At 40.5% G+C, this 15,927-nt stretch overlaps 1 protein-coding gene and 1 non-coding gene across 2 annotated transcripts in view; one reads left to right on the top strand and one right to left on the bottom strand.

The window, feature by feature from the left end:
• The window catches only part of LOC124795618 (Down syndrome cell adhesion molecule-like protein Dscam2), a 594,927-nt gene that overhangs the window by 44,515 nt on the left and 534,485 nt on the right, over positions 1 to 15,927 (bottom strand). The window contains exons 21-22 of the mRNA XM_047259690.1: positions 4,479 to 4,728; positions 2,966 to 3,109 (exon numbers count right to left, since the gene is read on the bottom strand). Of these exons, the coding sequence (XP_047115646.1) occupies positions 2,966 to 3,109; positions 4,479 to 4,728 (394 nt within the window). The remainder of the gene's footprint in view (positions 1 to 2,965; positions 3,110 to 4,478; positions 4,729 to 15,927) is intronic.
• Trnas-cga lies at positions 15,711 to 15,785 on the top strand. The gene has a single exon. It is a non-coding gene; the product is annotated as a tRNA-Ser (tRNA).

The following is a 15,927-nucleotide window of genomic DNA, read 5'->3' as shown; positions in this document are numbered from 1 at the left end:
ATCTCTAATTGTGATTGGACGAGGGTATATGATTATGGCTTGTATTTTATCTTGAGGAAGGCATATGCCATTTGTGTCAACAGAGTATCCCAGGAAATGAACTTCTGTTGCCACAAAAATACATTTTGAAGGGTTAATTAGTAGACTGTGCATGCATAAATGGTCGAACAATGGAGTTAAATGCCATCATTGTTCCTCCTCAGAAGTCAACATTACATCATTTATGTATATATAGCAAAATCAAACTCTCACGTGACTTCATCCATGGAATGCTGGAATTTTTGCAGCAAGTAACAGAGACCAGATGCCATTCTCATAAACTCAAACAGTCCACAAGATATAGCGATAGCTGTTTTAGGGACATCTGTGGCTACTGGTATCTGGTATTTGGTAATAAGTCGATCAGGGAAAAGATTGTTTTACTGTGCACATAGATGGAGAAATCCTCTATATGCAGCTTGGGATTCTGGTCCAGAATGGTCCCTGTGTTTAACTGGCAGTAGTATGCATGGATGTATGGACTGCATGGATGCCAATCATTGTTCTTCTTCAGAATAATGTGTAAAGGGGCTGCCTAGTTACTACTCAAAGTTTAACATACACCTTGTGCTAACATACTGCAAAATTCCTCATTGGCTATTTTTAGTTTTTCATGTTCCAGCCATCTAGGACAGGCATAGGCATGTGGGCCCGGTGTGGTGAGAATGTGGTGTGGGTGAGAATGTGGTGCGCTGTTGTATGCTTAACTGGCAGTAATGTAGGTGACTGTGCGAAACTTCAGAAAACTCCTTCAGCCATCTCTTATATTGGATACCCTTGGTGATTACATTTACTGCCATGGGGGAAGTGTAGCTGACCTTTCCTTGAGCATCTAGATATTTTGTTGCATTGTTCAAATTGTAAAAAGACAGGAAATCTGCCCACAAGATCAGTTGCAAGACATTGGTCACTGTGAACTGTCATTCGAATACTTGATGGAGACCAAGACTGAGTATTAAGGCAACTTGTCCACAGGTCTTAATCTTTGAGTCATTAGTGGCATCAAAGTAATAACCATCACAGTTGTGATGCAGTAATTTAGTTGTTGGATACATCAATACTTCAGCTCGTGTGTCCACTAAATATTGCACTGTGACCTGTGATGAACAATCGGCATGTATTACTAGTGGAGATAGGCGTAGCTGCCTCTGATTCCCCGTTGCGCTTCCATTTGCATGGTGGTGTGCATTTTTGTGCAGCCTTACCAATTTTTTATGATACCAGCAAGTGGTTGACACCACAGCCAAACGGTTATGACTTCTCAATGAACACTGATACAGTCGTTGTTTGGTATGTACTGTTTGCAACACGGCAACCTGTGTGGTTAGTTCTACTAACTGCGACTGCAATGATGCTAAAGACACTGCAGCTCTGTTGGGTTGGGTTGTTTTGGGAGGAGACCAAACGGCGAGGTCATCAGTCTCATCAGATTAGGGAAGGATGGGGAAGAAAGTCGGTCGTGCCCTTTCAAAAGAACCATCCTGGCATTTGCCTGGAGCGTTTTAGGGAAATCACGGAAAACCTAAATCAGGATGGCCGCACGTGGGATTGAACCGTCATCCTCCTGAATGCGAGTCCAGTGTGCAAGCCACTGCGCCTGCAGCTCTGTTACCCTGCTGTATCATCAGAGTTGCAGAACTCATTGAGGGATACATCTCCAGGATCTTATCCACTGTTTATGCTAATGCATTCAGATCTCTTTGACACACTGTTAGAATGCTCTGTGCATCTGCAGGTAACCTCGACAACTACATATCACATAACATATCAACACTGACTGTGTTGCTGGCTAGTGTGTGACAGAATGAAGTCTCCTAATTCTTTTGTCCGCAGAAGTTTCTCAAGGCATTTTTGCTTCCAATTGAGACAGGTGCGTAATCAGAGCATTCTTTATAGCATCATACTGTTCCACCTCTGGCAGTGTCACATGGATATCTTGCACCTCGGCAGCAAAGTCTTCTGTTAGTGCTGCAACAATTTAACTGACTTCGTTTCATCTGATGAAATCTGCAATAAAATGAACTAGCTCTCTATCTGTGCAAACCATAGACCATAGTACTGGACTTTGCTGCCAAAAAGGTGGTGGTTTTATCGTTCCTCCTCCAATCATTTCGCAACTCTGGGTTGGTTTGGTAATAGCTGCTGAAGTATTCATTTGCATGTGAAAATAAACCCAACATAGTTGTGTGGAAGTAACACACACGTATGTTCTGATGTGACTACGGATGTCAAAACGGGCGTGTGGTAGTACAAACATGTGGTAGTCTGCTCAAGTACCGATTTATTCTACATATATTAATTACAGGGTGTGTGCTATTCATAGTGCTAGTTACATTAGTCACTAAGAAGCAAGGAGTAATGAGAGAAAAAGTAACATCAAAGAATACATAACAGAAGAGTAGACACATAGAATATTTATGAACTTTCACTGTGTCTGCTTGTTCACACAAGTGGCACAAGTCACTACAATCTGTTTAACTCTGACTACAATGTAACTTCTCCATATCTGTCTAATCTCTCCCTTTTCTGTTCCTATTTTATTTCAATATCCTGAGCTTGACACTTGTCAGATATTTCGCTATCTCTGTCAATTATACTACCACATTTTTTGAGAAGTAAAACTTTCAATTCTATTTTTATTTGTAAATAATTTGTCTTTTTGGCTATTTACTTTTATTTGGACTTGCATGGTTCGTTTTTTATGTAACTGGCAAGGTATCCCATGAAATATATGAGAATACCTTATGGTTCTACGTTTTACTACTATTATGGTTGTTAATGACATGAATTACACTTATTAACAACAATTCAGAAGAAAATAAGGACTTTTGCCATGTCACTACATCAAGTATGAGTGTATAAATTTAGTAAATATCAAAAACGTGAAATTTTCAGCATGTGAGCAATTTATACTATAATTTCTTACCACCATCCTTTGTAAGAGTAGCAAATGTGTATTCAGCAGTTGAAGATCCTGCTATGTTATGTGCTTCTATCTTTAGCTGATATATAGAAGCTGGATTTAGGCCAGAAACAGTGAATCTGCGTTGAGGCTTCAAGGCATTTGACACTGTTGACAAAATATTACTTTATAAGTATTGTTCCAATAAATCTATAATTTTTTAAGCAGTTAGCCAGATGTTCACTCATTCATTCATCATGTTCCATAGCTCCATTAGAAAGGTAAACCTTCAGGGATGGGGAACAAGTCAAAGTATATGTTGACAAAAGACAAGCAAATCATAGAGACTTAATCTGTATTCTGTATTAACAATAAACTACCATTATAAGGCTTAATGTACTCATGGTTAAACCAGCTAAATTTAATCAAGTAAATTACAAAGAAAGCAGCTACTTTGGGAAAAAAGAAGCTGCAGCCCCTCAGTTATACTGGGTGAGGTGCAGGAACTTCCTTATTTGAAACACACACTACACAGCAGCCATAACTCATTGCTGTGGGGGATTGAGCGCATTCCAAAGAGCAGGACCTAACATGAATATGAATGACTCTCTTGTGCAAACACCTCCCTGACTGTCTCATCTCTCTGGGGGAGGTGGGGGGGTGGGGTCTTCAATGGCCAGCATGCTCAGCAGATTTAGCCCCCTGGTATTTTTTTCTTTTGAGCCATCTTAATCTGTGGTGTAAATCAATCATCCATGGAACTTTGGTGAGCTGCGGAACAATAATCATACAGCTATTACCAACACAGACGCAGACATGATTGACAAAGTGGACTGAAACTTCTGATTTTGACTCTCTAAATGCATTGAGCAGAACAGAGGCCACCTTGAAGCTACCATTTTCAAAACCTAATGAGATAAAATTTTAAATGCAGTTCTATATAAAGAAAAGAGAACTAAACCAATAACTGCAGTACTTTCTGTTTTACAATTTTTGAAATAAAGGAAGTTCCCACACCTCACGCTGTACTATATACTGCTCTACAAGATTGAGGATGCTACATGACAGCCACACCCACACTTGTGGCTGGTCAGATGCATTTGCATAAGAGGTGCAGGTGTGATACTAGTCAGTGCAGCCAGCTGGCCATGTGGCAGAATACTGCATTGTGCGGCACTAATTCCCTGAGTCACTTTTCATGCAGCTCAGCTTCAGATAGCTGCAAATTTCCTAATACATTCATACAAACATCTTTTTTTCGAATCAGTGATTTGTTTAGGCCAGGAAGTTGTGAGTATTAAGGAGGCACTAGATGGACCATTCATTCCCACCTGCACAGTAAAATGTGTCATTTGCCTATTTTATTTTTGGATAATGCCGTAAAATAATCTAAGAAAAGTGTTACATTTATGTGAATGGTTGGAGAATGTCTTTCATATTAACAATTTTAATTTTTTTTATCTGAGGTCTGACATCATAGTTATTAACTGATATTATTTATTACATCTGATATTACTCCCTGGTACAGATGACCCACCAAGTGTCCAGTGTTGCGCCCCATTCGGCCGATACTGCAGTACAAAATATGTCAGTGGACAGCCATTATCAGGCCAGACATGTAGCCGCAACAACACAGATGTGGAGTTGGGTGTTATCAGCATTGCCTGGTGTGGTACACCTGGCGCCTGCCCTTGTGTGCGGACAGATAATGTTGGGCTGCTAGGAGAGCTGTCAATGTGATTATGAGCTGTCAGTGATAAGTGGTAAGTGCTACCACACAGCAGTCCCTGTAAAGTTTATACACAGTTTCAGTTAAAGGACACAACATATTTTGAGGTACACCTGACAGACAGATGAGAAAAAAATACTGACTGTTAACAAAATAAACAATGCATTCACAACATATAAAAAAATATAAAAAACAGTAGCATATTCCAAGAAAATTCCTTGCAAAAATCAGGGTAGGGTGGACCTGAAGTTTCTCTTTATTCTAAAACTTACTACACAGTGAAGAAGTGTACCTCATAATCATTATTACTGACAGTCATCAGCATTAGATGTACCTTTTAACATGTTTGACTGAAATATACTATGTTTTCTAATAAAGAGAGGTGAATTATTTTTATCACCAGAATGATAGCAACGACAACTGCAGGAACAGCTACAGCAAGAAAAATAATGGTAATTCCAGATGCAGTACTAATGGCAGTGGGAATTGCAACAGAAATAGCAGTTATTGCTGTTACAACTACAGAGAAAGAAACAAGTCTGCAGCTACTGTTTCCTCACCTCCCCTTCCACCATTCGCCTGCTTTGAAAAGGAACATGAGAGTTGGGAGGCCTATTTACATCGTTTTGTTCCTCATTGCAACGCAAGTCCAATAACCAGCCCCAAATATCAGAGTACACACTTACTGTATTCAATTAATAAGTTGTACAAAGTGGTGTAAAAACTACACCCAATTTCGTATCCAAGTAGTTTGAGCTTTGCTGATGTCTGTGGTTTTCTGACTGAATGTTTCTATCACCAAACTCATGTAGCTGCATCTAGGTTCAAATTTAATCAATGTGTTAACCAATGTAAGCAATACTATGTAGTATGGGCTGTTGACTTGCAGGGCTTAGCAACCAAATGTGTTTTTTCTTGTAAACGGTGCAGTGCATTGTGTGCAGAATCATTAAACCGGGATGTTATTATACACCTCACTACTGATAGAGAAGTTAGTGTAGAAGCTTTAGAGTTGTGTGATACAACCCTGAGTGATTTCCTAAAAATTACAAGTTCATGAAATAACAGTGTCAGCACAAGGTTTGTTTCACGATACTTTACTGTCCGCTTTCTTAGTAGTGAATTAGTAGTAGTAGTAGTAGTAGTAGTAGTATGAGGAGTGTTCAATAAATAATGCAATACATTGTTTTTTCTCAGCCAATTTCAGTTGAAAAAATGCAGAATTTGTTGTGGACATTGTGGAATATTCCCACTTCAGTCCCTGTAGTTTCATGAGGTTCCTGCTTGGTTTTATGTATGTAATTGATTTTCTAATTTATTTAGATTATTCCTAGTTAGCATCTTTTGTTATAAGGTGAAATCAGTAATTGCATCTTGAGTTTTTGATATTTTGCAAATGGGAAAGAAACCGAAGTCTTTCAATTTAACCAGTTTCAGACAGTTAAGACAGAGTAATGTTTTGTAGTGTAATGTGCACTTGATTTAAAATTTTTTATAGTCCACACCTTTCGCACTGTGGTGAAATTCAGTGCTAATTATTGTAATGTTATGAGAACTATGTAATGTATTTATTTATGATGTAACACCTATTATTTGGCATTAGTGTTAAACATTTTTTTATTATACTTAAGTTAGAAGTAAAAGTAAGTGTATTAAAGTAGGGTATTTTGTCTCATTTTTCATGTACTGTGGCGAAGTAGAACCACCTCCAAGGGAACTGATAGCACTGCATTTCCTTACTACAAGGGTTGACTGAAAAGTACTGCCTCAACCTTCATAACTCTTCAACAGTTGGCAGCATTGGTATGTGGCAGGTACTGGCTTGTTCCGTAGCCTCTTCTCTACAGCTTCAGTTGGCAGGAAGCCTTAGCATTGAATGGTTGTGTTGTTACAGTTTAAAGTATGGAACCCTGGTTGGTCAATGTGATTTAAGCAGCGTGCAGTCACTGAATTCTTGACATCAGAAGGTGTCACCCCAAAGGAGATTCATCAGAGAATGAAAGCAGTTTATGGTGATTGTGTTGATGTGAGTAATTGTGCTGATGTGTAGGCGAGTAAGTTTAAAGATGTTGAGGTGGGATCATCTGACCTGTGTGACAAACAAAGAGTTAGACATCCTGTGACAACAACCACCAACTTTCACAAGGAAAATGTTGACAGATTGATTCAGGACGATTGTCGATTCACTCAGAGAGAAACTGCAAGCTCAATTGGCATTTCACAAGAACATGTGGGTCACATTATTGCTTTCCTTGTCTATCAGAACATCTGTGCATGATGGGTACTCCGGATCCTGACTCCTGAAATGAAAGGGCAGAGACCTGAAATTTGCCAGGAACTCCTCTCACATTACAAGAATGAAGGTGCGGCCTTTCCCCATTCAACTGTGACAGGAAACGAAACGTGGGTACACCATTATGACCCGGAGATGGAACATGGTTGTGGAAACAGAGTGTCGACTTCTTCTGTGAGGGTTTCAGAAAACTTGTTCATCATTGGCAGAAATGTATCCAACTGGCTGGTGATTATGTAAAAAAGCGAATATTGGTAGTTAAAGATCACATTCTAAGGATTATTTCTGCTTTGATTTATTAAAATATTCCCATCCAAACCCAATTAATGAAAGTGGAGGCATTAGTTATCATTCAACACTCATAACTGCCACTTGGACCTGTTGAAGGTGTGGACAACTTGGTGAGAGTGTGTAAAAGCCCATTAAATGTGTGAAAAATTATAAACATTGAGCAAGTGAAATTTTCTGTCTAAAAGATTGAACTGCAATGCACAGTGTAATTTAACTTTTTGCAACCCATGAGTTTTTTTAAGTATGACAGGACTTCTGTAGAATGATATGTATCTTTGAATGTAATCTTCACTTACCCAAAGAGTACATCACTTATGACGAAGATACATAAATTTTGTTAAAAATATAACTTGTAGATTTTTTTTGCAAATGTACAATACACTGTATGTAAATATTTTATATGGGCATTTTCATATGGCCAATTCATATATGTAGGAATTTAAAAGCATGTGTACTGTAGTTTTGATAAGATTTCTTATGCAATATTTTTTTTGTGTGTGTAAATTTTTGACCCACTGTCTGGGATCAATTGTGGCCATTGAATTGCGCAGTTAGCTATTTGCAATATCTATCTGGTCAATCAAACAAGGGGCTGGTATGATGAAGCAAGCTGGGATATTTTTACTTTCCATCTTGTTTTGCCATCTGCCTCCTTAAAACTCATTTTTTCATGTCTGACTAATTACCATTAACATACATGAGTATAATCTGCATTTTCATAAAAGAGAAAGGCTGGCCCTCAGTTTTAAAGAATATAACATGAGATCTAACTTTGTGCTTAGTTTTATTTATGTAATTGATTTTCTAATTTATTTTGACTATTCCTAGTTAGTATCTTTTGTTATATGGTGAAATCAGTAATTGCTTCATAACATAAATGCTATTGTTGACTTATAAACAAATATAAATTCTGTATTAATTACAAACATTTGGAGGAACAACTAATTGTATTCATAGAGGATCTATATGGCTCTATTCGAAAAGATGTTAGCAAAGCCAGCCCTCAATTAATTCCAAAGTAATTTCCAGTTTCGTCAAAAGTATTACTGAAACTTCCTGGCAGATTAAGTATTGTTTGTGTAACTATATATGTTAATTTCATCATTTAAACAAGTATTCGGTTTAACCCTTGTAATAGAAGAAAGTGTTAAAAAGAACCAATTTTTCTATGTATTCAGTTAATTTAATGAGTCAAGTTTTAATTGTAATTTCTGTAAATTAAACTTCGTACAATGTGTAGTTTCATTATCTATTATTGTGAGGATATATAAGGGCCTGATTTTTTGTCTTGAGACAGTCAGTCCATGGCCAAGTTTCAGATGAGGAACCTGGGTTGGTTAGAACAACAATGCTTCAACTTAACTGTGAAATAAGTGTTACACAGTTAGGCTGTGTGTTAAAAGAATGTCAGTGTCTGCTCCATACGTGCCTTTCTATTCTTCAAGAACTGTGACCTTTGTGGTTAGGTTTTTCTGCTTGTAGATGTTCAACAGTAAACTATTGCAGCAGTATCTGGAGGTCTGCCTGTGAACTATTAAGAGGTTTATGGAAAGTTAAAACAATAGTGCACTGCCCGTATATAACTGTGTATTTCTGGTGGGTTGGAACAGTGACAGTAAACTATTGTGAAATGCAATTGTGCACCTTTTGGCTACATTATTTAAAGTAGTCAGTGTTGTACTTCCACACCCCATTTTTCAGCCAGTATAGCAATGCAGACAACAAACGAAGAAATAAAGAAAGCGAACAGTCACAAGCTGTCATTAAGTTTCTTTTTGTAGAAAACCACAGCACTGCAGATATTCATAGATGTTAGCAGAACATCTACAGACATCTGACATTGAACAAGAACATGATGAGTGGTTGGACAAGGCATTTGTGGTCAACGCAACAAGGTCATGCAAACCTGTTCGATCTCCTGCATGCCAGCCAGCCGCACACAGCTGTGACTCCTGCAAAGTTGGAATGTACAAACACTCTCATTCAAGGTGATCAATGGATTACAGTCAAATACATCACTGCTCGACTGTATGTCCCTGCTGGTATTGCTGGCACACTCATTAACCAATTGGGGTACACAAAGGTATGTGACCACTGGGTTCCTCACCATCTCACACAAGACCACAAAGAGCAATGGAGGAGCATCTGTGTGGAATTGATTGCAGATTACAAGGCTAATTGTAACAATTTTTTGTCAAACATTGTCACAGGCAATGAAACATGGGTTCATCACTTTGGACTGGAAACAAAACGACAATCCCTGGAGTGGCACCAGGCCATCTGACACCTTCCGACTTCCATCTGTTTAATCAAATGATGGATGTACTCCTTGGGAAGCAGTATGTGGATGATGGGGACGCTATTGACGCAGCAAGATATTGGCTTCACATCGACCAGTAGAGTGGTACCATGTGCTCATACATTCCCTCCCAGTAAGATGGTGTAAGCTATTGACTGAACACAGATTATGTTGAGAAACAGGGTTTTGTAGCCAAAAGAGAATGGAATCATATGGTGTATTGGAGTCCTGAATAAAACCAACCTGCTTTCAGAAAAAAATGTTTTATTACTTACTGAACAGCCCTCTTAGTTGCATTGAGTTCTACGATAAGATGATGACATCCAGTCAATGACCTCTTCCACTTTATCGATCACCCATTTGTACGGTGACATAGGATACAGTAATTAGTGAAGTAGTTAGCAATCCCCCACTATCATCATTAGTAGACGCGCAAACAGAGACGCACTTTGCTCACTGATTGTATGTCTCAGGGCGAGCTAAGTCCCATACAACAGCTTCCTCCCTCTCATTGTCAAAGGATCCGAGAAAAGTTCGTGCCTTCAAATCATGTCCATATTGCTGCCCATGGCAAAGCAAATGTCACAGCATTTTCAGTGATGTCACCTGTTTTGCATGCTGCAAACTGGGGCATCTAACAAGTGTGTGCCTCAGTTAGTGTTTGACAGAGACAGCTGTCAGCACATTGTATGCTACCTTGCCACTGCCTGCAGCAGCAGCAGCAGCAGATGGGATTCAGAAGCTCATGCAGCTGGAAATTAGAAGAGCAATGCCACAGATGTGGCCATGTCTCTCATTAATGTGGACATGTACTGGCACAATGGTTTCCACATCTGTGGTACTCTAAGTGCAGAGTGGTGATGTACAATGCCAGGCAATCCCACTGCAGGATCAGATCATAACCTAGGCTCGATATACAAATGTAGTTCAGCTGCTAACACTGTTAGGAGTCAAAACTTGTACAACAACTAGTGTTTTTGGCTTAGAGACTTTTGCATTTTTTGCTTTCCAATTTCAAAACCAAGTGAATCTAGATTCAGTTGTGATACCATTCACAGAACTTGATACACTGGCTCATGTGAGCAATGTAAAAACTGTTTGAACAAACGTTAAGTTGTGTAACAGGTTTCCAAGACCACATATTCTTAAAGCATCAGCAGTGTCTACTTTTTGTAGAACAGTGCCCTTTTGCTGTCACAAACATACTAATGTGGAACTAGATAGACTGGAAAGTATGGGAGTAATATTCCTCGTACCAACTAGCCCAGGTTTAGGCAACCTTTGGTGACCTGCGGGACTAATTCACATACTTACTTAGTCTCACGGGCCACTCATCACATGACATGACACCAGTGCTCCTAGTGCATGTAGTCAAAAATATAACTTGCATGACATTATTGTTTATGGGTAAGCACAAATATGAAGGGCACAACTTTTGCAGCATGCCATTTTAACAAAATATAACTCAGAACATGCACTACTGAGAGTATATTCATTTTATGTTCACCCCTCTTAAGATATTTACATTTATTCACATGTCTTGAATGCTGTTTCTTTACTTATGATACTTTATAATAGCTGTCTTAAAAACTTCCATTTCAAAATTCTGCAGTACATTGCTCTTTCTCCCCTGAATTTGTTCTGCAGAATGGACTGACACTCGTCATGGACTGGATTTGGTCCACAGGCCACCAGTTGTCCACGTGTGATCTAGACAGTGGGCAACGCCCATAGTTGTAGTTAAGAAGCCACGTGGATTACTTGTAATTCATGGTGATTTTAAATCTACCTTTAAAGCTCAAGCAAATGTTAATCTGTATCCAATTCCTAGGCCTGAGGAATTATTGGCAAAACTCACTAGGATCCTGAGATGACCAGTTGAAACAGTTTTTAGTGATTAATATGCTATTTTCCCTGTATCATTATAACAGGTTGCCATTTTGGGTTGCAAATGCTCCTGTGATATTTTGGAGATACTTTGAACAATTGACCCAAGGTATTACCAATTGTGTCAATTATTTAAATGACTTACTAATTACTGGGGCCATGTGGGAGCAGCACCTGCGCAGCCTACAGATGTTGATTGAGCCACTCCAGGCCCATGGTCCGCATTGTTGACTTGACAAATGTAGTTCCTTTGAACATTTATTAAGTGAATTGGACATAACTGATCAGTCAGAACATCACAACCACTTGCCTTAATAGCCATATGTGTCCTCCTTTGACACGAATAACAGCAGCGACAAATCATGGTGTGGAAGCAATGAGGGCTTAGTAGGCTGCTGGAGGGAGTTGGCACCAAACCTGCACACACAAGTCACCTAATTCCCATAAATTCCAGGGAGGGTGGTGAATCCACACACACAAGTCACCTAATTCCCGTAAATTCTGGGGAGACTCATGATGAGCTCTTACATCATGATCAGTCACATCCCAGATCGGGTGAGTTTGGGAGTCAGCACATCAATTGCAACTCGCCACTGTGTTCCTCAAATGACTCCACCACACTCCTCGCCTTGTGACATGGCACATCATCTTGTTGAAAAATGCAACTGCCATTGTTATGAAGGGGTGTATTTGGTCTGCAACCAGTGTACAATACTCCTTGGCCATCATAGTGCCTTGCATGAACTGCACTGGACCCATGGATGCCCCACTGAATGTTACCCAGTGCATAATGGAGCTTCCGGCAGCTTGTCTCTGTCCCGCACCGCAGGTGTCTAGGAGCTGTTTCCCTGGAAGATGACAGATTTGCACCCACCTGCCACCGTGATGAACAAGGTATCAGGATTCCTCAGTCCATGCAGTGCTCTGCCACTGAGCCAACATCCAGTGCCAATGGTCATGCACCCATTTCAGTCGCAGTTGCTGTTGTCATGGTGGTAACATTGCCACACGCATGGGTCATACTTCGTGTCAACATCTTTTAACTCTGATAATCTACCAATGCCTGCTGTTCAAGTAGGACTGGCTTTGGCAATCTGAATCAGTTACAATATCCCCATGTACATATAACCCATGTAATTAGTCCAACGGGTACTAGTGTTAATGGAAAAGAAGTAACGCTGGGGAAAACCACTTTGTGTAGATATTGTCGAGTATTCCATTCAGTGAAGCACACAGTGGCATGATCTATGGTAATTTGACATTGTTCCCGAACTATTGGCTCATCAATGCATTATAGAAAGTGAGCCTCAAATTATTCTGACGTATGGGTAAGCTGTGAGATGGTGGCAGTGCAAAAGGTGTTTCAGGCAAACATAACAAAAAAAGGTTTAACACTAGTATTATACATATAAGTTAAGTGAGCAGATAGTGTAACGGTGGGTGTCATTACATCACAGTAAGACCCGTTGAATGAAAGTCCACTGTCAGATCGAATAACATGCAATGTCTGAGAAATAAATGCATGAATATACACTATGTGATCAAAAGTATCCAGACACCCCCAAAAACATACGATTTTCATACTAGCTGCATTTTGCTGCCAGGTACTCCATACCAGCGATCTCAGTAGTCATTAGACATTGTGAGAGCAGAATGGGGCACTCTACAGAGCTCACGGACTCCGAACGTGGTCAGGTGATTGGGTGTCACTTGTGTCATACATCAGTACGCAGTATTTCCACATTCCTAAATATCCGTAGGTCCACTGTTTCTGATGTGATAGTGAAGTGGAAACATGAAGGGACACATACAGCAGAAAAGCATACAGGTAGACCTTGTCTGTTGACTGACAGAGACTGCTGACAGCTGAAGAGGGTTGTAATGTGTAATAGGCAGACATCTATCCAGACCATCACACAGGAATTCCAAACTGCATCAGGATCCATTGCAAGTTCTGTGGTAGTTAGGCAGGAGGCGAGAAAACTGGGATTTCATGGTCAAGCGGCTGCACACTGGTAAATGCCAAACCACGCCTCACTTGGTGTAAGGAGTATTAACAATGAACTGTTGAAAAGTGGAAAAATGTTCTGTGGAGTGACGAATCACAGTACATAATGTGGCGATCTGATTGCAGGGCACGGGTATGGCAAATTCCTGATGGACGTCATCTGCCAGCGTGTGTAGTGCCAACAGTAAAATTCGGAGGCGGTGGTGTTATGGTGTGGTCGTGTTTTTCATTGAGGGGGCTTGCACCCCTTGTTGTTTTGCATGGCACTATTACAACACAGGTCTACATTGATGTTTTAAGGACATTCTTGCTTCCCACTGTTGAAGAGCAATTCAAGGATGGTGATTGCATCTTTCAACATGATCGAGCACCTGTTCATAATGCACTGCGTATGGCGGAGTGGGAGTGTTACATGACAATAACATCCCTGTAATGGACTGGCCTGAACAGAGCCCTGACCTGAATCCTATAGAACACCTTTGGGATGTTTTGGAAGTGCCCTACAAGTTTGTCTCTTTCTTGTTTGGATGTGCCTCCACAGAGACCTGGTTTCCTGTACTCTTCTAAGCATCTCTTCATTTGTTACTTTGTCTCTCCAGCTGATCTTCACCATCCTTCTATAGTACCACATCTCCTACGCATGGCATGGGAAATCTGTTTCCAGCCCAGGTTAGGAGAATAGTGTTTGTCTTTGAAGACCTTTGTGAAACCTTCAGTGGGCATGGGAATTCTCCTCACTGCAAATAAGTTGTTCATGGATGTGCAGGCTGTATGGGAGTGATTTTGTTTGTGTGGAAGGAGTTGCAGCTGTCAAAATGAAGGTACTGTTGTGGTTAGTGGATTTAATATGGACATAGGTGTTAATGGAGCTATCAGAGAGGTGGAAGTTACCATCCAGGAAGGTGAGATGTTTTGTTGCAGAGGACCTGTTGAAGTTGTGGAAGAGTTGTTGAGGATGTAGATAAATGAGGACAGGGTGTCATACCCATGAGATCAGATCATGAAGAAATCACCAATGAACCTGAAACAGACAAGGGGTCTGGGGTTTGGGGAGAATGGTGATATTTCTTCTAGATGGCCCATAAATAGGTCGGCATAGGAGAATGTCATGGAGGGGCCCATGGCTATGACGCAGATTTGTTTATATACCTCCCCCAAAGGAGAAGTACTTATGTGTGAGGATATAGCAGGTAAGATGTATAAGGAATGAGGTAGTGGGTTGGAGTCAGAAGGACACTGGGAGAAGTAAAGTTCAATAGCAGCAAGGCCATGGGCAAGATGAGTATGGCTCAGCTGGGAATGCAGTGGGGATGGTCAAGAGTCTGTGAAGAAAGTGATTAGTATTTTTGATGTGAAAGGCAAAGCATCAGGCAAATGATTGGAGGTGTTCGTAAATGAGCAGAAATTCTTTCAGTAGGAGCACAATAAACAGCTACAATTGGGTGTTCAGGATTGTTGAGTTTGTTGATTTGGGGGAGCTTGTAGAAAGGATGTGTGTTGTGTGTCTTTGGGGTGAGAAGTGAGATGGACTGGGGGGGACAGATTCTGGAATGGGTCTAAGGATTTCATTTGGGATTGGAGGTTATGTTGGACTTTTGGGATGGGGTCACTAAGACAGATCTTCTAGGTGGAGCAGCAGACCGTTTTTGACATTTCTCCTACCTGTACTCCACTCAGTTCCACATGTCTCGAAGTCTCATATCCTGATGTTATCAATAACATGATGAAAATTGACTTTAGAAAGAATATGCCCTAATGATACATACCATGCTCTACTCATAATTAAGTGGTTCCTTCACCCTTTATTTTCAGTTTGATGATAAAAAAAAAAAAAAAATAAATAAATAAAAAACTGGTGAAGAGATTTGCACATCTTGAGCTGTGGCGAGCTGGCACCAGTGTTATTTTGTTTATGTATTGTTGAGATCGATTGTGGTTGAGCTAAGCTATCTTTGATTTTCGCATGTCTTCTCTTCTGGGTTGGTGGGCGAAGCGAGATGGTTGGTAGCCTTCGATGGGTAACCCTCGAGATCTGGTGACATTTGTTGGGAGACGAGTGTCAATGGCTGCCAAATGAGTGTGATGACTGTTATATGTTGTGGTTTCACTCTGCAGCGGAGTGTGCGCTGATATGAAACTTCCTGGCAGATTAAAACTGTGTGCCGGACCGAGACTCGAACTCGGAACCCCTGCCTTTCGCGGGCAGAAGGTAGTAGACGAGGTACTGGCAGAAGTAAAGCTGTGAGGTCGGGGCGTGAGTCGTGCTTGGATAGCTCAGTTGGTAGAGCACTTGCCCGCGAAAGGCAAAGGTCCCGAGTTCAAGTCTCGGTCCAGCACACAGTTTTAATCTGCCAGGAAGTTTCATATCAGCGCACACTCCGCTGCAGAGTGAAAATCTCATTCTGGAAACATTCCCCAGGCAGTGGCTAAGCCATGTCTCCGCAATATCCTTTCTTTCAGGAGTGCTAGTTCTGCAAGG

The sequence above is a fragment of the Schistocerca piceifrons genome, chromosome 4 (genome assembly GCF_021461385.2).
Source record: "Schistocerca piceifrons isolate TAMUIC-IGC-003096 chromosome 4, iqSchPice1.1, whole genome shotgun sequence".
Lineage (NCBI taxonomy): Eukaryota > Metazoa > Arthropoda > Insecta > Orthoptera > Acrididae > Schistocerca > Schistocerca piceifrons.
This window is presented reverse-complemented; position numbering and strand designations above follow the sequence as displayed.